This window comes from Cyprinodon tularosa, unplaced genomic scaffold (genome assembly GCF_016077235.1).
Source record: "Cyprinodon tularosa strain WSP-4 unplaced genomic scaffold, ASM1607723v1 ctg732, whole genome shotgun sequence".
In the NCBI taxonomy this organism is placed as follows: domain Eukaryota; kingdom Metazoa; phylum Chordata; class Actinopteri; order Cyprinodontiformes; family Cyprinodontidae; genus Cyprinodon; species Cyprinodon tularosa.
This window is the reverse complement of record NW_024039488.1, coordinates 350930-377936: the sequence shown is the minus strand read 5'-3', so window position 1 is coordinate 377936 and position 27007 is coordinate 350930. Positions and strand designations below refer to the sequence as shown.

Sequence of the window (27007 nt, the reverse complement as noted above, 5' to 3'; positions counted from 1 at the left end):
AATGTGAACAAATAAGGAATAGTTGTATTTATGGGCCCCCCAGGAACTAGGTGCCCTAGGTAACGGCCTTGTATTTTCTAATGGTAAATCCCCTCCTGCTAACGCCTTACATGATGCCTAAACATGGCTGGTTTTAGATTTTAAGGAGGAAGCAGGTGAACGTATATAAAACCTATCATATTTTAGAAAATGCAAACTTCATGCAGGAAAACCCTTTTTTTCCTGGATTCAGAGAAGCAGGACTTGCTCTTTGGGAGTCAAACTGCTAACAAATGTTCAACAGGTTAAACTGCAACGTAAATAAACCAAATGTGAACCTCTAGTCATGGAGATTTTATCATTTCTGATTCTGTTGCTCCTGTTGTATCCAGCTTGCTCCGGATGATGCCTGGAAGTGTCCCCACTGCAAGCAGCTGCAGCAGGGCATGGTGAAGATGAGTCTGTGGACGCTGCCTGACATCCTCATCCTCCACCTAAAGCGCTTCCGACAGGTAGGCAAGGTCAAAAGTGTGGTTCACAGTGAAGACCAGTGATGGAAATTCGCCCACACTAAAATTGAGTTTTAGATATCCATAAAATCTTGCTTTTAAACAAGTACTTATTAAAGGAAAAGTCCGATCATATTGAGAATTTAAACTTCTGAAAATACTTTAAATATGAATTGATAATATAATTAGGGATGCACGATATAATCGGCCCCCTATCGGTATCGGCCTTAAAACTGAATATCGGACATCGGCCACCCCTCCGATATTTAACCCGATATTTGATCAGCTTCTGAGTTTCTAAAGTCTAAAAAAAAAAAAAAAAAAACTTCTTCTTCTTCTTCCTCAAAAACTTCTTTTTTACAGACTTAAAAACTTCTAAAGACGAGGGAAAAAATATTGATCCATTAAAATATACCAATATCTTCATATGCTGATATATTGCCATTTAAAAACACCATATCAATCTCTTTTACTAATGAAATATTGCTATATGTCATCGTTATGCTACGAAATCCCCCGAAAATTCACCAAATGTTGCCATATTTTTATATGTTGATATATTGACGCGGTATCGATCTATTTTACTAACAAAATCTCACAAGAATTTGCAAAATATCACGAGTTTGTAACAGAACGATGAAATTTCACCAGATTTTGAAAGTAAAATAGATCGATACCGCGTTTTTAAAAATCAATTTGATATCAGCATATGAAAATATATTTGAGTTTATTATTTTTCAAAGTGTCAGAAATGGATAACAAAACTGCTATTTTCAATGACTACTTATTTTTGTCCAGCTTTAACATCGGTATCGATATCGGTTATCAGCTACATGAGTTTTAAAATATCGGCATATCGGATATCAGCCAAAATCCCAATATCGTGCATCCCTACTAATAATAATACTTTGAACTTGTAATGCACTTTATATTTAAACAAATCCCAAAGTGCTACATAGTAAAACAGGTCAGTGCTAAATAAAAATACATGGAGAGCATGAGAAATAAAATGAAAAGATAAAATAATCAAAGACAATAAAAAAAAAAGGGGGAAGAGTTCAATTAAAAACTCTCCTAAAAAGGTGTGTTTTAAGGCTACGTATAAAAGCGTCTTCAGTCTGTGGGGAGAGCGTTCCACAGCCTGGGAGCAGCTGAAGAGAAAGTCTGATCTCCCATTATACGATGATTGTGACGTCAAACTGCGGTATCGGCTGTTGATCAAGTCCCAGTGCTGTATCTGGTTTTTGTCACAACGCGCTATTATCCAAGTCATCTTGAAAACATTCTTCTTCCAAATGTTGGCTACATATTACGGGTTTTTTCTCTGGCCAGAAGTTCGAGTGCAAATCCTCCCTCTTCAAGTTGGCGATCCAACGACCAACCCGTCCGTGGAGGATCAGGAATCAGAAAGGTGGAATAACTCTTTTTTTTTTTCACTTTCACCCGATGTATTCCAGCATCCGGCTGCCATGCACGTGGGCATTGTCAGTTTCACTATAGCTCTGGTGAATTTCAATGGTGAAGTCCTCTGGAAATCTTCAATAATTGTTGTTGATTGCAGATGTGTCTAGTAGTTCCCATTGATTTAGCTTGGAAAGCGGGGAGAATGGTAGCCTGGGTGCCATTCCGAACTTAGTCCCGCCCACAACCTTTGAGGTCAGGAAGTTCGGTCTGGCATTGCTCAATAGTAGCGCGAGTATGATCGCCCACCCTCTGGCGATCCAATCAAATTGTCAGGGCGGGCTTTATACGATGATGGACAGATGATCAACAGTAACGTAATGAACGACGTCACCAAAGCGCGCTTGGGTGACAACAACAATGGCTGCCGCTGGAGAGTTGAGGTGAGTAGATTCTGCTATTAGGTCTGTTCTAGAAGATATCGACAGCAAATTAATTTTAAAAGAGGAACAGAGAAACGCGATCAAGGCTCATCTTCTTATTCTAGGCGTGCAACTGCACGCTTTGATTTTTGTTGACAACAACTATGCGTGGCTTAACACTCCGTTGCTCTTATTGGTTGTAGGTCTATCCGATTGAGTGCAGAGGCATTTTTTTCCTGGTTCGTTCGAAACACGCCCCATAATCACAGCTCTATGGAGCAGCATCAGACTCATTCTGACTAGAATTGAGTCGGACTACGTCAGGCTAGGAGAATGGCGCTAGGCTTACCACACCGTGACATCACTGCTGGAAGATGGCAGCAGTAGGGTGTTTAGGGCTGGTTTATACTCACAAACTAGGTCGTCTGCGTGTGTGTCACAGTGAACACAGATATGCCCCGCCCCTTCTACAGACACTCTGCTGCATCTCTCCAAAATTGTAGGTCACCGCAGACCTCTGATTGGTCAATTCTACATCCGCTCTACTCATGCATATTTTCTGTTTGTATGACCAGCATTGTGGAAAACGACTCATAAAGATAGAACAGCTAGCAGAGCGAGGTGCACAAGAACGCTGGGACCCTTTTTCCACCCCGCTCTTTTTCACCCTCATGTCCCTCCGTTGTCGGACAAACTTGCCTCCATTTCCTCACCGCCTCGGCCGTATCTAGACCCACCGCTAGTTCCTCTTGCATTGTGGCGTGGAATAACAGCGCAGACAAATGCTTCAATATTCGGTATAAATCAAGAATATCTGCGACAAGCTCACAGCGACACACTGCTGCAGGAGGATAACCAGCCCTTTACTATTTGGGCAAAAATGGCCGCTCCCGGACTTAGTTATTGTGACAAAAATTATTGTTTTTAATTTTTTACTGATTAACACTAGTTTTAAGTTTTAGGTATAAATAATAATCCATTGGTTATTCCTTGCTGGCCGGACTTTTCCTTTAAAAACCAAACTAAAGTGTTGTTACCTAACCTTGGAGCAGATAGTGGGCTTCTTTTGCAGCTTAGGAACAACAGCTTGGGGGAGTTAAAGAGCAGTTTATGCTAAGGTTATGTCTCACGGCTGGTAAATGTGAATCTGTGCCATTAAATGCATTTATGTTACCGCTCACTTGTGAAAAGGCGATAATGGCAGGAAAACAAAAGCTCCTACAGGTTGATAAGATGAAAGAAATTAGGTCACGGTGTTTTTAGCAGGTATGTGTTAAAATCTCTGGAGGAAAAGGCACAAAAACAAAATGCTAAGAAAACTTGTCGAGCCTAATGTCTAATAATGGCTCTAATGAGCTCCGGTTTGAAATAAAAAGCAAAGTTAAGAGTCAGTCAAGTAGTTAGCATCTATTTTAAAGCTTGTAATGACAGAAGCTGAAGGGGAGAACAAATAAAAAGCAACAGGTTCCTGGGGGGGGGGGGGGGACCTGCTGCTTGTATATCTGCACAAAGCTGTGTGACGGAGCTATGTGGGGACCAACCAGGCCAGTTTACTTTGTAATTCAGTTCTTTTAATTTGCGTTTTCTCATTGTGTTTGACTCTGTCCTGCTCTGTGACTCGTTGCGTTCCTGTCAAAGTGCTCTGTAGTTCCCTGGAAACCGTCTGCCAGCCCTATTCACTTCACAGTGCACTAATCGTTAATTCTGACAGAGCGTCTGTCAAAAAGAAATCTGGAGTGTTTTGGCCTTTAGAGTAAATAATTCACCAGATGGTGGTGTGATAGAGAACGTTGGTCAGAAATGTTCACATTTACTGTATTGCAGTTTAATTTGATTTAGATCACAGATTATTATAGACTACATTAACCTGCATGAGGAATTAACTTTAGGGCTGAAACTAACAACTGTTTTGCAAATTGATAATTCTGTGTAGGGCCGGGCAATTAATTGCATTTGCAATACAATCCCACTTTAGGAAAATGGAGATTCTCAGTCATTCGATTAAGGACCAGAATGTTCACATTTTAGATAAAGAAGAGAGGTGGTTTGAAAGTGGCGTGAAGGAAGCCATTTATGTTAAAAGAAAAAAAACAACGTTAAACAGTGAAGGTGGACTTCAGCTCTCAAAAACGATACATTTCAATTTCAATTAAGTTTATTTCTATAGCGCCAAATTCACAACACATGTCATCTCAAGGCACTTTCCAGTTCAACCAGATCATACAGTCAAATTGATACAAAGTTTTCTATCTAAGGAAAACCAGCTGATTGCATCGACTCATTGACTCTTCAGCAATCCCTCACACTAAGCATGCTTGTAGCGACAGTGGAGAGGAAAAACTCCCTTTGAACAGGAAGAAACCTCCAGCAGAACCAGGCTCAGTGTGAGCGGCCATCTGCTGAGGCCCACTGGGGTTCAAGGAGACAGAAGCAGACATAGAAAAAGAAGCATAGATACAAAAGGCAACTGTCAACCAGCTCCACAGGCGGCCCCGTCCAGGAAACACACAGCCAGGCAGACGAGCTCCGAGCCAGCTCCCATGTCAGAGGATGAAGAGAGCACATCCAGTTAGTCACAGTCAGAGAAACAGGACTACACTGGAAAACAGGCCAAGCTCCAACATCTAGAAACAAAGGTGTTGATGGCAGCAGCACAGCTGATATTTCTCTCCAGGATGGAGTCACAGCCAAACAGGAACAAAGTTGATTACTCCCCAGTACCATCTCAACCCCGTTGTTATGCAGGGGATTAACATGTCGCGCCAGGTCAGCCAGCCCAATAATGACCCGTAACGACTGCCTTTTCAGAGGAATGGGCCAGTATCAGGTGTTGCAGGCCAAAAAAGACCAAAACGGCTCCCATTACTGAGGGATTGAGCTGGTTTCCAGTTTCAATGTGCATTAGAGACACTGGTTTTTCACTCCTGTCCCGTCCCACTCCCACAGAAAAAAATGGTGTCCCGATCCCGGACCAGAGTAGAAATCGAAATCCTGTCCCGTCCCACTCCTGGTGAAATTACTCCCACTCCCATTCAGAATGACTCCCGCTCCTGCACCACTCCCATTCTTGTTGTCTTCAATAAGATTTCTGCCAATACACTGAATCTGAATTTCTATGAAGGGTCAGTTAAGGTCCTGTTTCTAACTGTAGTAAAGGTCAGTTAAAGGAATAATAATTATAAATACAAAATAAAAGTAACAAACAAGGAAACAGACCATGCTTATCTTAGGTGAATAAACAATCAAAACAATCGAACTTTTCAAAGTCGAGTTCGCCACTAACTGTTGGTCCCTCCATTATTGTTTTTGAGCGCGGGTGAAAAACTCAGAGCAGAAGCACTGTTGGTTTTTGGGTCGTGTAGTTTTTTTGACTCGCATTATAGTGTAGGCTTCAAGAAAAAAACTACAAAATGGCGGCGCCAGTACTGGATTTTTTTTTCTTTCTATTTTATTTTATTTTTTGGCATCGATCCTAGTTTTTTTTTAGTTACTATTGGTTTGCTTCCGCTCCCGTCTGCTCCCGTTAATGTTTAATCCTGTACTGTCCCAATCAGGTGATCGTTACTAATACTGACTCCCATCCCACGGGAATCCCACGGGAATTCCCGAAAAAATGTCAGTCTCTAATGTGCATGTTTTCTAAGCCATTATAGGGCTTTGTTGGGCTGCTCTTTAAAAGCCTGAAACTCAACGCTAATCCAGACATTTAGAATTTAAAAAGCTTCCTGGATGGGAAACAAAACATCTTTAAACTTGAAAATCAAAGTCCAGTGGATTGTTTGTTTAAAGCTACAGTGTAACTTTTAGCGACATCTAGCGGTCAGACTGCAGCAACATGAACATCTCCCCCCAACCGCTTCTCCCCCCCAACAGTACGGCGAGCGTTACGGGACAAAATGTCTTCCACGACGTCCGCATCACCTACCTTCTCAAGTGATGAGGTTTGTTTACATAGATAATTTTACAGATAGTATTTCATTAGTCTGTGTAGGGTATAGATTTCATGTAGACTTAAGATAATAAATATACCCGTTATTTTTTCTACATCGTTGTGACGTTTTCACGATCTCGTAATCGCTAGTTTGTTGGCTCTGCGCTGCCGTAGCGCAAAGATGTCTGCCTCCATGGCTGCGAGACCCGCTCCTATGTAATTATAAATAACGAATTCTAAGGCAACGCAAATATTAAGGTTAAGAGGCTGAGCTCGTAGATGATGATAAATAACATAGTTATGTATAATATATTACATTTCTGACTGTATATCCCTGTAATTATTACACACTGTAGCTTTAACTTTAACTTTTTTAAATGACATAACATTTCTCACTCCACTCCTTTAGGTGGCAGTAATACGATTAAAGCGGGTTTGCTGTTGCACAGAAGGGAAGAGAGAGTTGCAGCTAGCGCCTAGATTAATGCTAGAAGTGAAAACTTGTTTCTGCAAGTTTACCTGTAAATTCCTGCAACAACATTTTGATTTTTTTTGCAAAACTATTTCAACTGTTTAGTAGTTCTGATTGTTTTAATAAAATGATGGCAAAGAGGTTCTTAAAGATTTTACTCAGAATTCAAACCAGGTAAAGCTAAAACTGTTCAATTTGAAGACTTCTAATTAAAGCATACAGGTGCTGGTCATAAAATTAGAATATCATGAAAAAGTAGATTGATTTCAGTAATTCCATTTAAAAAGTGAAACTTGTATATTATATTCATACATTACATACAAACTCATATATTTCAGATGTTTATTTTGTTTAATTTTGATGATTACAAATGACAACAAATGAAAATCTCAAATTCATCATATCAGAAAATTAGAATATTGTGAAAAGGTTCAAAATTGATGGCCCCTGGTGCCACACTCTAATCAGCTAATTAACTCAAACCACCTGCAAAAGCCTTTAAATGGTCTTTCAGTCTAGTTCTATAGGCTACACAATCATGGGGAAGACTGCTGACTTGACAGTTGTCCAAAAGACGACCATCGACACCTTGCACAAGGAGGGCAAGACACAAAAGGTCATCGCTAAAGAGGCTGGCTGTTCACAGAGCTCAGTGTCCAAGCACATTAATAGAGAGGCGAAGGGAAGGAAAAGATGTGGTCGAAAAAAGTGTACAAGCAAGAGAGATAACCGCACCCTGGAGAGGATTGTGAAACAAAACCCCTTCAAAAATGTGGGGGAGATTCACAAAGAGTGGACTGCAGCTGGAGTGAGTGCTTCAAGAACCACCACACACAGACGTATGAAAGACATGGGTTTCTGCTGTCGCATTCCTTGTGTCAAGCCACTCTTGAACCACAGACAGCGTCAGAAGCGTCTTGCCTGGGCTAAAGAGAAACAGGACTGGACTGCTGGTGAGTGGTCCAAAGTCATGTTCTCTGATGAAAGTAAATTTTGCATTTCCTTTGGAAATCAAGGTCCCAGAGTCTGGAGGAAAAGAAGAGAGGCACTTCATCCACGTTGCTTGAAGTCCAGTGTAAAGTTTCCACAGTCAGTGATGGTTTGGGGTGCCATGTCATCTGCTGGTGTTGGTCCATTGTGTTTTCTGAGGTCCAGGGTCAACGCAGCCACATACCAGGAAGTTTTAGAGCACTTCATGCTTCCTGCAGCTGACCAACTTTTTGGAGATGCAGATTTCATTTTCCAACAGGACTTGGCACCTGCACACAGTGCCAAAGCTACCAGTACCTGGTTGAAGGACCATGGTATCCCTGTTCTTAATTGGCCAGCAAACTCTCCTGACCTTAACCCCATAGAAAATCTATGGGGTATTGTGAAGAAGAAGATGCAATACACCAGACCCAACAATTCAGAAGAGCTAAAAGCCACTATTAGAGCAACCTGGGCTATCATAACACCTGAGCAGTGCCACAGACTGATCGACTCCATGCCACGCCGCATTGCTGCAGTAATACAGGCCAAAGGAGGCCCAACTAAATACTGAGTGCTGTACATGCTCATACTTTTCATGTTCATACTTTTCAGTTGGCCAACATTTCTATAAATCCTTTGTTTTTATTGGTCTTCAGTAATATTCTAATTTTCTGATATGATGAATTTGAGATTTTCATTTGTTGTCATTTGTAATCATCAAAATTAAACAAAATAAACATCTGAAATATATGAGTTTGTATGTAATGTATGAATATAATATACAAGTTTCACTTTTTAAATGGAATTACTGAAATATTATTAACAGACAACAATAGAAACATTTGGAACCAAACAGCCAGAAAACCTGAACCCCAATAGCAATCTCTGTGGCTCTGATTAAGGAAAGCCTTCAGAGTTATTTGTCTTAACAGGTCATATTATGTGAGACAGACACTCTCCAGCCTTAAAGGTAAAGTCTGGTCAGCAAATAATCAATAATTTTTGTTGCGATCACTGAGTCTGGGAGCGGCCATTTTTGCCCAAATATAGTAGCCCCTCCCTCCTGCCATCTTCCAGCAGTGACGTCACGGTGCGGTAAGCCTAGCGCCATTCTCCCCGCTTTCCAAGCTAAATCAATGGGAACTACTAGACACATCTGCAATCAACAACAATTATTGAAGATTTCCAGAGGACTTCACCATTTAAATTCACCAGAGCTATAGTGAAACTGACAATGCCCACGTGCATGGCAGCTGGATGTTTCAGAGATTAAAGCATGAAAAAAAACCTGACACTGAATTTTTTCAAAACAGGCAAGAAACTCGTATATACCCACAGATTTTCAGTTAGAGCAGAATAATCATTAATTGGAAAAAAAAATTTAAAAAGAGTAACCACCAAAGATAGTACTTTCCTTCTGTGCTTTTTAATCTATTTGACATGAATCACAGGAAGTGAAGACGTTCCTCCTTACAGCAAACATTCAATTCTTCCTCGTCTCATTTCCTCCTCTGTCGGGATTCTTGCTTGGTTTCATTTTCGGGTAGAAAACTGTAATAGTTACCATTAAATACCAGCTTGAAATTTTTTTTTACCTGCAAGCCAACTTCAACAGTTAAGCGAGTCCTAATCGATCTCTTTCGTCAGAGAATTTGGTCACAACTGTGATTTTGTAAGAGTTTCCGAAAAGGAAATGTTAGGGATGCCTGTTAGTAATATTCTTCTAAATTGCTTCAAAGTTAATAATAGAGTTTAACAGGGCAATTTCAGGTACCCAATCTAAGGGGTGTGCATCATCATTGTGTGTTCAGACTTTTATCTAATGGTAGTTATTCTCATTTTTCTGTCTGAAATAATAAAAAAGGATAAAAACAGACAAAAACACTGAAACTAAGGCGGTTGACAACAAATAGAAATGAGGTCACATTGGAAATGCCAAACTCTACCTCTGAAACGTGTATTAATAATAAAGTTTCAAAATGATATTCACCCTGATGCCCACGAGCCTCAAACCTCACAGTTCTCTGAAATAATGCCACAAGGGAGAAATTATGCAAGTCCCTTTTTTTCCTGACATTTTCGTTTTGTAGGTAAGACTACGGAAGAGGATTAGGGCCACTGAAAAAAAAAGATTATTGCTGATATTGACATTTTTTTTCAGTTTAGTATGGGAAAAAACTTTGTCAGAATTCTGACTTTTTAGCTCCGTTTTTACAACTTCTCTAATTATTGGAGGAGTGTGTCAAAACAAGAGCAACAAGACAAAGGCCAGACTTTTGAACTTTTTAATCAGTGAAGCTAAACTGGCTATTTATTTGTCCCATAGAGACAGACAGCAGGAGAGACCTCACCTTGACGCCGTGGCTCTGTGGAAGTGCAACCTTAAAGCCAGGATCAGGCAGGAGTTTCACTTCCACAGAGCCACACAGAACATTGAGGATTTTATTCAGTTGTGGGGTTTTAAAAACATTTTATATACTGTGTCAAATGATGGAGAACTGCGTTTTAACAAGCTCCTCATTTAATGATTTTTAACTGACACTTGTTTTACGTCAATTGTATATATGTTTGAATTGTGTAAATAAAGTGCTGTTAAAGGTAAAAAAAGTCAGAATTCTGAGATTAAAGTCAGAGTTTTGACTTTAATCTCAGAATTCTGACCTCTTTTCCCATGTTAAACTGAAATAAAATTAAAAAATCAGTCAACTTTTTTTTTTTTTTTTTTCCAGTGGCCCTAATCCTCTTCCGTACAAGACTGTACCATATTCAGTGATGTATCTCTAATCAGTAGTTTTAACCCTTTATAGGGCACTCAGTAAAATACTTTGAAAATCAAAGTTTCAAGCCAATATTTTTATTGGAATACAGAACAAGATCTTATTACCTTTGTAACATAAACAAAAAATTGATATTTCGATGGCAAAAATGAATCTCAATGTAATAACAAGAAACGCCAACTATCCAAATATATTAAGAAAAGTAACATAATTGTTTCTATTAGAAATTCATGAAAAACACTCTGAGAGAGAAAAAAACACTTTTGTTTTTTGGTACAATAAAACCTTAGAGGCATTAATGCTGATACTGGCACTGACATTTCTTCAGTTTATAAACCTAAATATAATTGTTAACTAGGCTAATTAACTTTTTAACTTCACTTTTTATCTTTTCAATTAGCTTTTTACCTTTTTTCTTAATTTGTTTACCTTTTTTTTTACTTAATTTCCAGTAGGTAATATATCATTCAAGGACTCATCTAATTGGTCAAATGGCAAAATAAGATGTCAGCCATGTAGCAGCATCTTTGCTGAATGGCTGGATATAGATATTGTGCTTCTAGACCTCACTGAGGGATGGGGGGGGGACACTTTATTCTCGTAATTTTATGACTTAATTCTCATTATGTTACGTTTATGTAGTTTATTCTCGAAATAGAAAAAAAAGTCTCTAGCCTGGCCTTATACTCTGTCGTATTTTTGGTCTTTTTGGGTTTTTTGTTCCTAAAAACTGGTCATGGAAAGAGAGGGTCGTTTTATAATCAGGGTGCTCCTTTATTAGAGTCATTACGGTAGTCAGCAGATGCTGATCTTCTAGCTGAAGGGTTAATTAATTATTTTTTTCATTCACACATGTAACTGATTGTGAAATAACTGAGTTAATAAGAGAGCGACCTTTTTGAGAATTAACCACTAACTGCTACTAATGACTATTTTTAAGTACCATGCTGAACACTGCTGTTTATATATTGTGATACATGCAGTAATGAAAGGGTTTCATCAAACCTTTTCATGGCGATCTTTCCTATCATAAACTTCCTCCCTGGTCTCAGACCTTTATAATTACTCTTCCTGAGGTGCATCTCAATCAGTCATAAAACCATTTGTTTTTTAGTAACTTAATTTCTTAAATGAAACTACTGAAAAAACAAATACAGACTATTGATTTGAAGCCTGATGGTTTCCGCTTAATGTGAATGGAAAAAAATCTAGATATCTAGGACCAAAATACATCACACTTAAACAAATAGATTGTTTTTATGCAGAGATGTGAGCTAAGGAATGTTAGACTCCTGCTAAATTGTTTTATTTTCATAATGTATATCAATCTGACAAACAGACCACATATTGCACCCATAATTCAGTGAGATCTGCTCTTAGTTCCGTCTGTTGCTAGTGAATAAAAACAGGAAAGCAGATTGCTGGATTTGACTTAAATGTAGAACAGAGAATAGGCACCTTTGCAGAAGATTATACATGAACAACCTGTGATTTTGTAAATGGAACAAGCAGACACCAGGCTGCACTTCAACGGATGTTTGTTGCTACAGATACAAACTGAGAACTTTCAGTTCCATAGAGTCTTTTTGCACCAAGGTGTCTAAAACGGACACAAAGGAGAAAAAAAACAAGGTATGCTATTAGTTCTGACTGCGATAAAAGGATGCCAGGTAAGGGAACCATAAAAGCTCTGTCCGCACTACTTCCTCATACAGAACAGATTCTTTCTAACACTCAAACCTTCAGGTTACAATACAGCCGTTCTGCTCAGAAACACCCAAACATTCATGTTTGCATCAACCGCCTTTTATCCTGAGACTGAACAGACATATCAAGGCATCGCAAACAGAAAAAAAACAACCCTCTCATACACTGCAGAGTACCGTTATTGAATGCAAATACCGCTTTCCTGATTTCTTTCTTTTTTTATTTAAGAACTGCATGACATCTGCTAGCTGCGGCTACGCAGGGAGCTGTCAATCAAACGCCTTACATTCCATCTCTTGCTGTTTTACAGAAATTAGAAAGAAAAACAGTAAAATCATGAAACCCTAGCAAAGTGGGGCATTATGAAATCAGAAAGAAGTAAAGACTTGAAATCAGAGCATTAAGACTGAAAACATACTGTAGAAAGTAGTTGCATGAAGTCAGAAATCAACATTGAAGACAAATCTGCTTCTATGACCTACAGGGTTTGATAAAAAGATGTGTTCCTCCCATGTATGCATGTCATATGAATTTAGGTTCTTAATTAAGCATTTATAAAAAAAAATGATGTTTTTTTCATAACAAAAGAATCATACAAAAACACAAAACATCAGTTCTATTTAAACCATTAGCCATCCTGAAGGCTTAAGGAGTCATTATGTTTAAACCTGACTCCGCCAGATGGATTTGCTCCGCATATCCATCTGGAAACCTTCCGTTGAAGTAATTTTGGGAAGGGGCGAAAATACTGGTTAGCTGATTGGCCTATGTTGGTGATAGACGGGCGAAATAAACCAATCAGATCAACGAAGCATATGACGTACTAACAGAGCGACGACGAAGAGGAGCCAATTGATAGATCAAACTCTTGCCGAAACCAGTCGGGAGAAGAGCAAAAACATCTTTTCCTCTGAGAAAAGCCTCCAGAGCAGTGTTTTGCTCTTCTTTCAGTGAAGAAATACTCTGTAATTCCCATAAAACTTGCTCGATAGCCACGCTAACGCTAGTTTCATCGGCTGAAGCCGCCATGTTCTTTAGACTGAACTGTCGCGCTTCTTGTTGCGTCACACCTCAACCCGCCTCAAAGCCAACGCTGATTGGACGTTCGTTTGGTGAACGGCTCCAAATTTTCTTTAACGGAGAGTCTCCAGACTGATCTGCGAGTGAAACCTTGAAAGCTCGCGAGATCAGGATGGTCTCACGAGGCTAATTATGTTTTAGCTGAGGGGTCAAAGTCTTACATTTTTATGATTAAAATAGTAAATCATAACTACAGTACCTCATTAAAGGAAAAGTTCGGTCACATTCAGAATTCAAACTTCTGAAACTACTTTAAATATGAAATGATTCCATCCTGTTCAATAAATGATCAGTGTTTTTAATCCAGAGTAATTTTCATGTGAATGTGCTTTACTGGAGGCATCCATGTTTGTCAAAGAACTAGGGCTGCAACTAACGATTATTTTAAAAATCGATGAATCGGACGATTATTTTTTCGATTAATCGATGAATCGGACAAAAAATATTTTTTATATTAACCTCTTTATTCCAAAATAAACATTTTAGACAGAACAAACAAGCACACAAGTACAGGTTGCTCATTAACTGTACTGGTGCTATATGAAAAATAAATGTTTGTGTTAAAACTACGCAAACTTACATGAGAAATGTTGCTGTACATCCACAAAATATAGGCTACTTTGTTTCATAAAGCGCAAAAAAAGACATTTTTGTTTTTAAAGCCCCTAAGGGGTTCAAACAATAGGCCGCCCCATTTCAACAAATGAGTTTTTTTTAGACTAGAAGAGTTCGGCCTTTTAAGACAGGAAAGTACAGCAGTTAAAGTTGCTACTTGAGAAAATACTGAACCATAGAGATAAAAATAGCCCTGTGATTCAAATTATAAATTGTATTTGGAATAAAAATGAGAGAACTAGGGGTGTTAAAGAACACATCCTCCAAAGACAGATATTTACATGGGAATGTGGCAAATATAATTAATTGACATATTACTGATCTTGCTGGATTTTATTCTGCTTTACTTCCATAAATTGCAGGATCTTCTTTACTTTATCTTTGCCAGAAGATTTAAACTTTAAAAGTCTTGCCCTCATAATTTGCAAGTTAATTTATTTATAAAGTAAATGTAAACGCTGCTTAAGCTAATTCAAATGAAATTAAAAGTAAAATAAGTAGCCAACCTTATCACTGTCTGTAACCTACTAACACGGTAAGGAAAGCATCAGATGAGCTACCTGAGAAACTAACGTTACGTTTCCCCCACTTTAAAACCAAACAAACATGGTGGTTCCGTGCCATGTTAATTTCTTTTGAAAAAAGTTGCATGTTATCACTTTTTTCGCTTTACAAAGCGCAGGCTATTTTAATTATTGTGATCAATTTGCGCCGTCAATCCCGGTGCATGCGCGCCTCATTTGCAGTCTGGACGCTGAGGCTTTGACTGCAGCGCTGAGAGGGACTCCTGCGGGAGCGGGGGGAGGCGCCCCACGGCAGAGTAGGAACGATGCATGCTTTCACGTTAGAGTCTCCAAAAGCCGCCAGTGACACCGAAAAAAAGTCGCCAGATTTGTCGCTAGTCGCTTTTTTGAAAAATAGTCGCTGGAGGGGTCTGAAAAGTCGCTGAGTTGGCAACACTGCACCTGCGGCGCTGACTCGCTCTGCCATATTTTTTTTTCTTCCTCTTTCAGTCAAGAGGCAGTGATGACGGCGCGGCGGATGACGCAATAATCGCGCGACACAACTAATCGATGATCAAATTCGTTGCCAACGCTTTTAAAAGTCGATTTTTATCGATTTTATCGATTCGTTGTTGCAGCCCTACAAAGAACACTACTGCCACCTACTGGTTAGTGACGTCACGGTGCGGTATCGGCTGTTGATCAAGTCCCAGTGCTGTATCTGGTGTTTGTCACAACGCGCTATTATCCAAGTCATCTTGAAAACATTCTTCTTCCAAATGTTGGCTACATATTACGGGTTTTTTCTCTGGCCAGAAGTTCGATGGCAAATCCTCCCTCTTCAAGTTGGCGATCCAACGACCAACCCGTCCGTGGAGGATCAGGAATCAGAAAGGTGGAATAACTCTTTTCTTTCACTTTTACCCGATGTATTCCAGCATCCAGCTGCCATGCACGTGGGCATTGTCAGTTTCACTATAGCTCTGGTGAATTTCGATGGTGAAGTCCTCTGGAAATCTTCAATAATTGTTGCTGATTGCAGATGTGTCTAGTAGTTCCCATTGATTTAGCTTGGAAAGCGGGGAGAATGGCGCTAGGCTTACCGCACCGTGACGTCACTGCTGGAAGATGGCAGGAGGGAGGGGCTACTATATTTGGGCAAAGATGGCCGCTCCCAGACTCAGCCACGCAAAATATTCATTAAATCACCGCGAACCTTTTAATTTTAGGAATAAATGATGATGCATTGATAATTTCTTGCATCGGACTTTTCTTTTAAAGCTTCAGCATCTCTGTTACGACCACCCAGGCCACAACATATTTGAGGACACGAGACAAACATGAGGTTAAAAGAATTCTGCAAAGAGAAAAGAAAACAGAGTCAGATTTTTCCTCAGTTCCCCGTGTCCAAAAAAAAACTCTAAGAAAAAAAAAAACCAAAGTATGAACAGAAAGTTGGACCTGGTGAGCCGATCCAAAGAAACAAAAAGTTACAGCAGAGGGCCAACCCTATACAGGGCCGTCGAAGCCTCTGCTAGCAACGAACTGACAGTTAAAACCCTAAAAAAAATTAAAAAGAACGAAAACAGGACAACTGGTCCCACCAGGTCAAAGTTGCAAAAAATCAGCAAAAAAACAAAGGCTAACGAAAAATACCGCATGGCAGGCTGGAGAGGTCAGCGGCGGCCTACAAAGACGGGAGAGACGTGCGCATTGCGTCTGGACGCGCTCTCTGTGACGGTGGCTCCATCAGAAGGTTCGAAGCGAGAGAGAGAGAGAGAGAAAAACCCAGCCTACTTATAGGCGGACCAATATCACAACCAATTAACGTAATTGAATCATTTACAAAATAAAAAAATAAATAAATATCAACTCTAAAATTTAAGTGACTCAACTAAGGTCTATACAACACTAAAAGGGAAAAGAAAAAAGTAATAAAAATAATTAAATGTGCCCGACGCACATAACAATCTCCTTGTTGTTCTGCGTATTTATCCTCCTTCAGGTGGACCGACCGTTATGGTGCATTTAAGGACCCAGATGTTTTTCTGTTAAAACTTCATTGCAGTGTTGCTCAAAAACTCCAAAACATTAAAAATAAACCAATGCACTGTCAGTTTATGTTTTCATTTTAAAGGTACACTATGCAACCAGTGATGATTTTCCAGCGAGGCTCCCCCCAGAGGGCGAAAGTAAAAGTGCACTGTCGTAAATATGCTCAGATGTTCTCCTGGTTTCTCCGTCAAGCCAGGCGCGGTTGTTTTGAGCTTAGCAGACAGGCGAACGCAACAAATTACTAACACAGTGAAAGTATGAACATGCACACAGAGAGAGAGAAACCATTCCTATGTTACTTACAATCGCATCAGCAGAAATGCGAGGTCCGCGTCAGCCTTGCAGCCTTCTTTTTATTTTAGCCCTCGCCATTCGGAAAAAGCTTGCCCGATGTTCACCCGTGTACGACTCCTGTCTCTGTCCGGAGCCCTTTTCCTCTTTCTTGCCTGCTCCGACATGGGCTTTCGCTGTTTTCTCGCTGGTTCCGCCATGATAACTGCACAAATATCGCCACTGCGCTAGCAACGAGCATGCTTTTAACTGGGGGCGTGTAGCAGTTCTCGCCGTAAAGCAAGACCGACTCTCGCGAGACTTCTGAGCCTGTGGGTGCGGGTCGGTGCTCCTGCAATTGCAAGTGCGGTATTTCCCCCACAGACCACCAGGGCGGCCGAGAAAACCTTTGTTCCACCTGAAATGACTCATTTAATCATCCAAAACGTTATGGAACACATTAATTAACTGAAAAATGTTGCATAGTGTGCCTTTAATTTCTTTTTCTGGAATCACTGAAAGGAAACCGACATCTCTAGTCAAACGTTGTCAGTGCAACTTAGGGGAAGAAAAGGAGCAGATAAAGTTCGACATCCTCTGCAGCACAATCCTCAAAGCATCCAAGAAATAACTTTATCTACAGTAAATACTTGATCTGTTAAAACTTCTCTTGTTAGAAGCATGAAAGGTTTTGCACTGTTCAAAGCTGCTGGTTGGATAAAGGAGGATTTTTTTTTTCTTCTAAAATTTGATATGAAGGGCTGCTTGGTGTTGTTTTTGAAAGGGTTGCTTTTAAAAGTTTGTATTAATGAATAGGAAAACTGAGCAGCAGCATTATGCAAATCTGTTTATAGCTGAATAGGAGAATATGAATGTAATCCTGCTTAATGTCACCTGAATGAATATGGATGAAGCTGCTTTTTTCTCAGGCGGTCATACCTGCTATATGCTTTATAACAGTGCATTCGCTTTGGGCCTCAGTCATTATTACACCTTGCTTGCTCGTTAAATTCATGTTTTTGTTGTTATCCTGATAACAGAGACATGCCTGCCAGGTTTTTTATTTTTTTTATCATTTTTAAAGTTTTTATGCATCACAGTAAGGGCACCAATCTGGCTGAAAAAATAGACATAAAGTAGACAATATAAAGACATTAAAACAGGAGGAAAGTGCTGCTCCCTTTCTGTATTTCTGAAAAGCCTTGTCATAGCCTCAGGTGCTGCAATGGGGGTGGTTAAGATCCTTCATATTCAAACCCATCAAAAGGCTTTAATAGCCAAACATTGTTGATTATTGGATCAGAAACCCAATCACAGCCCTTTCAAGAGGAGAGAAGGGCCTTACTTTCCTGGGAGAGCGGTCATGCAGCTGGATGCAGTAAAAGACACGTATGAATGTAGATCTATGGCTTCATTATCTGATTTTAATCCTTCAAGGGATTATCTCCTAGTTTATACAGTTTTCACAAAGTTGAGATGCAGCTGATCGACACTGCGGTGAAGTTTCCATCTACTAGTGAGTTCATTGACCAGTTAGAAGCATCAATTTAGAATGGATTAGATTAAATTATTATTTATATATATATAAACATTTGAAGCCACATTTGTATAATGTTTAGCAGTGGTATGCTGGTGAAGATTCTGATGACCTGGATGACTAGAAACCTACAATGCAGCAATGAATTGAGTTGATTCCTTCCCGCTATCATCGCAGCTCCGCCCCCTTTACAGGAGAACTGAAGACCTCTCCTATTCATCCAGGCCAACTATTCCCTCTAATGACCCCCCTTTCAGAGACATAGACAGGTATGGGGCATTGCAGGCTAACAAAGAAGCCAAACGACCCCCATTCCAAAGGAGTGGACCCGTTCATCCGTTTCTATTTGCATGTTTTCTAAACTAAAACCAGGCTTTGTTGGGCTGCTGGATAAAACCTGGAACTAAACGCTATTTCTGACATTTGGAATTGAAAAAGCTTCTTGGATGGAAGAGAAACTTCTTTAAAATTTAGAATTTCTCCACTGTGAGATCAATAAAGCTCATCTAATCTAATCTAAACTAGTTTCCAGCTATAGAAATTTGTTGCCTTATGGATTCTATTTCATCTCTATATATTCTTGTTTCTTCTGGGGTTTTAGTTTAATGGATGTGTTTTAAAAAAAAAAAACAGATTGTGTTTCTTTCATTTGTGTGAGGTACTAGATAAATAGTTAATTTACCTGCTTCTTGACTATCCAGTGACCTCAAGTCCAGGCTTAAGACGTAGGGTTAAATATTTGATGGGGAAGACCTGCCAAAAGCTAAGAGAACAGTGGAATGGAATGACAGCGAGAGACAAAAGATGTACATATCTGGCATGCCAGTTTTGAAAAATATGTTATGCCAGTTGGGAGCTGGCATATATCGTTTGAGAAACGGCATATACTAGTTAAAAAATGGTATATGCCAGTGGAAATGCAGCATATGCCAGTGGAAATGCAGCATATGCCAGTTGGGAACTAGTATATCCCAGTTTAAACATGGCATATGCCAGTCTGGTTATGGCATACACAAGTTGGAAACTGGCAAATGTCAGTCAGAAACTGGTTGCACAAAAAGTGCTGTTGCATCATGGGCCCATCCCCCCATGCTGTAATAGATACAGTCTTTTTGAGACCAGAGAATATTGAGCCTTACCAGATTGCCTTACTTCCTGTGTAACTCAGGCCGACTAGCCAGGATAGTTGCAGACAGCCCTGTGTTGGCACTTGCCCTTTTGGCATCAGTAAAACACATTGTACCGATTGCATGAATCTAAAATCTCTTTCATGGTAAAAATACACAAATCTGTGTCATGACAGAATTTAAAACCAAAAAGGTTATTTGAAGTAACTAGAAAATCTTTAGCATCATTCTCTCTCAGACTTTCAGTAGAACTGAAGGCAAGCAAAGAAAAGAGTTTTCTGATTGAGAATTTAAAGTGTTTGGCAGAAACCTCATCCTTACCACAAGCCTCATTGTCCTTTAGGCTCAATACCGCAAAGACTTTAATATCTTCCTTTATCATTATCAATAGTTCCCACTATGAATAAGGGAGTTTTAACACAGTTAAACCACTTATGGTGATGCTTCTGCCACATCTGAGTACTTTCTTCTTTACCCCATCAATATTTGATGGTAAAAATGTTTGACAATGATTTATTGTTTTTATTTAAATTAAACGTTCCTTTTGAAAAAAGGTATTTTAAAACTTTGCGTGTCTGACCATGCTTCTGTCTGCCTGCCTCAGCTCAAGCCCTGAAGGCTCACCTTAACATGCTCACTGGAGCCTGATGGAACCTTGCGGAGCTTGGCCTTATGCCACACCACTGATCTCTATTTATTCACTGGATTGCTGATTGCCCATTGGTAGTACAGGGATAAAGTGAAGCCACCTGCTTTGCTGTGTCTTGTCTTTTCATATCACCCGAACTCAAACAGTGGATCTGGTCAGCTGGTCTTTTGATGCAATTGATCAAATTTTCTCAACTGGAAGACAAGGAAAAGGGGACATGTCCTGTCCTGCTGGGACATACTTCGTGGGATACACCATTGGAGGATGGTGTGTTTCACAATGCTTTCAGTGGAGGATATCGAAGATTTATGGATTTTTGGTTTTATGATACTCGGATTTCTCCTGTTTCGATTCTGAGGATACCTGATGTATCTACAAATGCAGAGGATGTCGGCGGCAATTTGGGCATTTGGGCGCTCATTGGGCAATGAGCGAGATCGGGAGCTGAGCCGTCTGCTGGGTGTGATTGAACGCAGGCTGCCAGCAGCGGTTGATACGCTCACAAAGGCTGTGAATGAGCGAGATCAGGTGCTGAGCCGTCTGCTGGGTGTGATTGAACGCAGGCTGGCTGCAGTGGTTGAACTCAAAGGTGAGATAGAATTGTCATGAAGCGGTGTTTGTGTGGAGGACCCAAACGCAGAGACCAGTAGGCAGAGGTAAATTAAAGCCTGTTTATTCTGGTTCACAGAACCAGGGGCAGGAATCAACAGAAAAACAGCAAACGAACCTGAACCAAGGGGACAGCAGAGGTAAATCAAACTAGAAGCCAGGGAGAGACGAGACAGGGCAGGCAGATAACAGACAGGAAGCAAGACGGGATGTTTGACGAGGATCCAGCAACAGGAACTGAACAGGGAGGGCTTTTAAAGGGGACAGAGAGAGAGCTGATGGGGAAATTGGCAACAGGTGCTTGGCAGGACAGAGAAACATAGCAAGGGAGGACACAAGGGGGCAGCAGAGGACAACAAATGGATAACTAAGGAAAACAGGAACAATCAGACCAGGACCCTGACAGGAATAACATGTTTGATGTGCACGCTCGCTTCAAGGCTAAAAAGCCCAACAAATTTGGAATATCGGATTCGCCACAAAGAGCCGGCAAGAAAAAGACTCAAGGCTGACAGAAAATTCCTGTGCAGCCTGCTCTCAAAACAATAAGGGTTATTCTGGATTCGGCCTCCCCCCTTTAACAAATCTCCCCTGGATGTTATGGTGAAATGGCACAGAAGAACTGCTGCCCCCCCACCCCTACCCACAAACATCTGTGGATGCTCCCAGAACTGTTGATAAATTTCCATCTCATCAAGGACAATGGCCTAAAGTGGTAGATAAAGTGGTAGTAAACTGTTCTCCCTCTCAGACCCCCATCCCAATGTATGCGATGTATTGTGATGAACGGTTGTACTGAAACTGAAATCTCCATTACAATGTAAATTTTAGTTGACTTTAACTTATAAGAAAAGAAATAGGCAGATCACATTGCATAGTCATTATGAAGTTAATGAAGTCTATAAATCATGTAACGACACTGAGAGATTCCACAGTACAAGCAGCACAGCTCTACACCATGTTGTTTTTAAAGTCAATACCATGATATTCTACAACATCCTTTGGTTCTACTATATGAGTCGAGTTGCATCTTAAATTAGTTTGTTCATTTATTCACTTTTTAGATTTAGTGTTTTTTGTTTGTTTAATATCTATGGGAGAATTATCCAGCCATTTCATCTTCTTGCACTCAAAACTTATAATGCTCACACTCAAAACATGCGCTCTCTCTCAAATATTTTCTCTTCTCTCTCAAATCTGTTTCTTCTCTCAGATTTAATGCTTCTTGCACAGATATTTTCTCCTCTCGCTTGCCTCCTTCTCTGCACGAGTCTCAGATACGGCTCTGCTTGAGGATTTTTTTTGCTCTCTCTCAGATTGGATCGGATCGTCGCCTAGCAACCTTTCCAGCCAATAGAACGACAGCCTCGGAAAGGGTGCGCTTGTCTAACTCTACTGAGTGTGCCTGTGATAAACCTTACCGACAATAAATTGTTTTTTTAATTTAAAAGCTATCCACTTTCGGACGTGATGTGATGTGAACAGAAAACTCCCGCCTCAGAGTTGCTTGTCAGAAAAAAAAAAAAAGTGTGCTAGTCAGGGCAGATGCTAATTCTGCCTCCAGCAGAAATTAAGTGACTTTTCATTGGTGATTCTTGAATCGCCCTTTATTATTTCCTTTTTTTTTTTTTTTTCTGATTGTTGTTGTTTTTCAGCTTCTTATTTTAATAGCTTTTACATTAAAAAGCCAATTTATTGTCGGTAAGGTTTATCACAGGCACACTCAGTAGAGTTAGACAAGCGCACCCTTTCTGAGGCTGTCGTTCTATTGGCTGGAAAGGTTGCTAGGCGACGATCCGATCCAATCTGTGAGAGAGCAAAAAAAATCCTCAAGCAGAGCCTCTGGGTTTGCGAGCGTATCTGAGACCCGAGCAGAGAAGGAGGCAAGCGAGAGGAGAAAATATCTGTGCAAGAAGCATTAAATCTGAGAGAAGAAACAAAGATTTGAGAGAGAAGAGAAAATATTTGAGAGAGAGCGCATGTTTGGAGTGTGAGCATTATAAGTTTTGAGTGCAAGAAGATGAAATTCTTTTCTCAAATTGAAATTATGTGCTCTCATTATGGCAGGATAATTCTCCCATAAATATCTCTATATTGCATCTGGAATTATTAAAAGTTTCATTTGTTTCAGTAATTCAATTTACAAAATCAAAACATGATTAATTATGGATGGATATTTCAAAGCTCCTTTTTCTGTAAATCCTGATGATCTTTCCACTTAAAGTAAATTAAAACATCTTATTTAAAATTAGAATTTCAGACCAATCAAAAGAATATAGAGCACAGAATGTGTTCTCAATGAAAAGCATGTTTAATGGTTGTTATTTTGAAAAGAAACAACCAGAACACATCTTCTAATTTACTGTGAAGTACCGCATTCGTCTCCTAAAAGCAGATTTGATTTAGCTTTGAGAGCCTTTGATTCAATGAACTCTCTGTAATGAAGTGATAAGCACGGTAGGTGTACTTTATTAGGACTTTATTACTTTCCAATACCATAATAATCACAAGGTCAGACTACACACTAAAACCAATTATGTTTGAGTAATTGGAAAATGGGGGAAAGAGTTATAAAAACAGGCCATTTTAACATCAAACAGATCAATAAAAATATATAAAATTTAAATGTTTTAGGCAGAGGAATAAAAATGCTTTTTAAAAATTGTTTGGATAAGGACAGTAAGAGAGATAAAGAACGGGGATTCCTCCGCAGGTTCTCGATTGTAGACATTGTTTGAAATAAAGTATTTTTGTTGATAAAACTGCATGATTACTTCAACCTGAATCTGCCAGTAGTATCAGAAAGTGGTGCATTGATAGGAAGAACAATTAAGTCCCACGCTATGGCTGACAAACACTAGCTTGTATTTAATAAAGATTGTTTTATTAAATCTGTTCTTAATAAAAAGTAAATCAGATTAAATTAACTTCCTTAATTTTACGGAATCAGAAGTTTTGTTTCTCATTTCGCTCACATTCTATTAAAAATCGGTTTAACAACCTAACGAGGAGCATTGAAAAGGATCTCAGAAAGTTTTCAAATTCCAATAAATCTAAACATACGGAAGATAATTAGGGCCACAGGAAAAAAAAATGTAAAAATTTAACTGATTTTTGAATTTTATTTCAGTTTAATATGAGAAAAAAGTCAGAATTCTGGCTTTAATATCAGAATTTTGGATCTTAATCTTAAATTACGTCTCTGAGCGGTCCCATGCATGGGCGGTTCTAGACAGGGGCCAATGGGGGGCCAGTGCCCCTGCACTGAAGACATAATACTCAAAGAAGTTCTTATGATGCACTGGAATAGACATGGTTACTGACAGGTACTTTGGATCTATTTCATTTTTTTCTTTACAAATTATGTTTTACTAATTATTTAAAAACAATAAGGTGATAGCTTCAGTGGTTTTGAGATAGGATCCCAGTTTTCATCTGCTAAATGTTGTTTTTAAAACAGATTTTAAAAAATGCTCTAATTTTGACACCTTAAGAAGAAGAGCAAAACACTGCTCTGGAGGCTTTTCTCAGAGGAAAAGATGTTTTTGCTCTTCTCCAGACTGGTTTCAGCAAGAGTTTGATCTATCAATTGGCTCCTCTTCGTCGTCGCTCTGTTAGTACGTCATATGCTTCGTTGATCTGATTGGTTTATTTGGCCCGTCTATCACCAACATAGGCCAATCAGCTAACCAGTATTTTCGCCCCTTCCCAAAATTACTTCAACGGAAGGTTTCCAGATGGATATGCGGAGCAAATCCATCTGGCGGAGTCAGGTTACAAGTGGCCTGCGTCACATTGGAAAAAATCAGATCTGTGTTTTTCAAACTGCCATGAAAAGATCAAATCCAGGTCGCATGTGGGCATAAACATCAGATTTAGGTCACCTCAGGCTGCTGTTTGAAAGTAGCCTTGGTTTATGCTTCTTACTGGATGGGCAGAGTCACGATTCCCTACATGAAATACCAGTCACAAACGCACAGAGGAAAAACGGCAAAATTACGTTTATTTCTTTTATTGACACAGAAATGATGAATAATGACGGCATATAATCAGTTTCTCACCAAGGCCTAACAAAGAAGGCTACATTTAGGACCCTGACTTCCTCCTTTTAATTTGATTCGTCCGGCAAAGCATTGAAATCTATTTCAGTGTGAGTTGTTTTGAAAGTTTCTTTAGAAATCTAAAGAGGGTTTCTAATGGAATAGAAATGCAGTTTCTCCAGTGGTGTCTACTTTTACACATATGTACATTTCATGTTGTTGTATGATTGGTTTTGCTCCAAATTGTGTAAATACTGCAAACATCACTAAAGAGAGTCATTTTCTTGATTTTTGTTGCTCCTTTAAAACTTTATTATTCATCTGCTGTTATGAGGTAGCTTTCCTGGTTGCTTATACTGTTGATGAAATGTTCCAACAGGTCGGTGAACGACGGAACAAGCTGTCAACCCTGATTCGATTTCCCCTCACTGCTCTGAACATGGCCCCCCATGTGGCCAAGAGAAGTCAGAGCTTGAAGAATCTACATGCAGGATCTTCCACCTCTTCCTCCAGGAAACATCTGTCGAGCCAAAACCATCAACCTTCTGACCTTCTCCTCCCACAAGATTACCTGTATGACCTCTACGCCGTGTGTAACCACCACGGAGGAATGCATGGAGGACATTATACCGGTATGGAAGAAATTATACAAAATATTGAGTATTTTTTTATCATTTTAAAGAGAAAACAACCATTATTCCCACTGCTTTTAGAGATAAGATATTGAAGATTGAAAATACTGATATTTTGAAGTTCCTGGGGGCCCCATAATACAACTATTCTTTATTAGTGCACATTAATTATGTTTTTGATTAAAATCCTTTGGCTAAAATGCCATCAGAACGCTGTTAATATTAGTGTGTCTCAGCCCCCCCCTTCAGTGTCCACCATATTGGATCAGTCCATTTGCTGCACATGTTCAGAAAGGTCCAAACAGACAGCAGCAAACCATTTGAAAACAAACCATGCAAAGAGCAGTGTTGCCAACTTAGCGCTTTAGTCGCTATATTTAGCCACTTTTCAGACCCCTCTAGCACTTTGATTTCTAAAAAGCTCCTAGCGCCAAATCTAGAGACTTTTTTCTGCTACTGGAGACTTTGGAGACAACATCTAAAAGCAGCGAACTCTGCTCTCCAGAGCGAGGAGATTGGTAACCCCGCCTCCTGCTCTCCTCTATCTTGTCTGCTGTCATGATTCATGCAGCTATTATTTCATCCAAATGAAAAATGGAGAACAGATAAGCAGATCATGGCTTGTCTACAGTGAAAAGAAGGACTGGGTTATTTACTTTGGCCTTTTTGGAAACACAGGAAGGAGCAATCAGCTAAGTGAGAATAGGCTTAGTGAGTGACAAAATGTAGAACAAATAATGTATGTCTGTTCTATTAAAATTTCTCAATTCAGGGCCCGCTTCCTGTTTTTGCCTAGGGCCCCAAATTTCCTAAATCCGCCCCTGCAGACCAGGAAACAGGAACCGTTGTAGTCATCAGAGAGTTAGCATCAGCTAAATGCTAGTAGATGTTTAGCAGGATATTTACATTTTTTTTTATTTTTTTTTCCCACGTTTATTTATGCTTTTACATGTGGCACAATGTACAGATGGAGCAACAGTTATACAGTTAGTAAAGTACCTTTAGTATACAAACATAATTGGGCTAGAACAAACCCAAATAAACCCACATACAAACACACACTCAATACACAAAAAAAAGAATAGATAAAGAAATAAGCAAATGATCAAATCAAAGCAAGCACAATGAGATACTGGGGACAGATATATATATAAAAAAAAATAATAAAATAAGTTGGTAGAAGTAAAAAGGTCCACAGTATTAAAATTATGTAAATGTTTTCCCTCAGTCCGTACATACGAAAAAAAAAAAAAAAAAAAGAGAAAAGAAAAACTTCTCAGGTGCCAGGAGACCCCACTGTTGATAAATCAGACAGACTTAACTCAAAGAAGAAGACAAAAGAAAAAATAGATAACAATAATAAACATCAGCTACATACATGCAACTTTATCAGTCTGGAATATTAGGGAAATCAATCTTCCTAAGGGCTTTTAACAAGGGACTCCACAAACCCAAAAATCTTGCGGAGGAGCCTCTTAAGGTAAAACGGATCTTCTCAAGTTTAATAAAATACAATGTGTCTCGAAGCCAGTGGATGTATGATGGGGGTTGAGGCGACTTCCATTTCATTATAATCACTCTCCGAGCCAGAAAGGTCAGGAAAGCCAAGGAGGACCTCTGAAGAGAGGACAAGATGGGCTGTGGAGGTGCAACCCCAAACAACGCAATCAGGGGACAAAGCTCAAATTTTACACCAAAAACATCCGATAGAACAACAAAA

At 39.5% G+C, this 27007-nt stretch overlaps 1 protein-coding gene across 1 annotated transcript in view; it reads left to right on the top strand.

Annotated features, from left to right (window-relative positions):
• usp43a (ubiquitin specific peptidase 43a) overlaps positions 1-27007 on the top strand; it is a 190538-nt gene that overhangs the window by 154910 nt on the left and 8621 nt on the right. Inside the window, exons 13-14 of the mRNA XM_038269632.1 lie at positions 372-491; positions 25035-25287. Coding sequence (XP_038125560.1) covers positions 372-491; positions 25035-25287 — 373 coding nt within the window. The remainder of the gene's footprint in view (positions 1-371; positions 492-25034; positions 25288-27007) is intronic.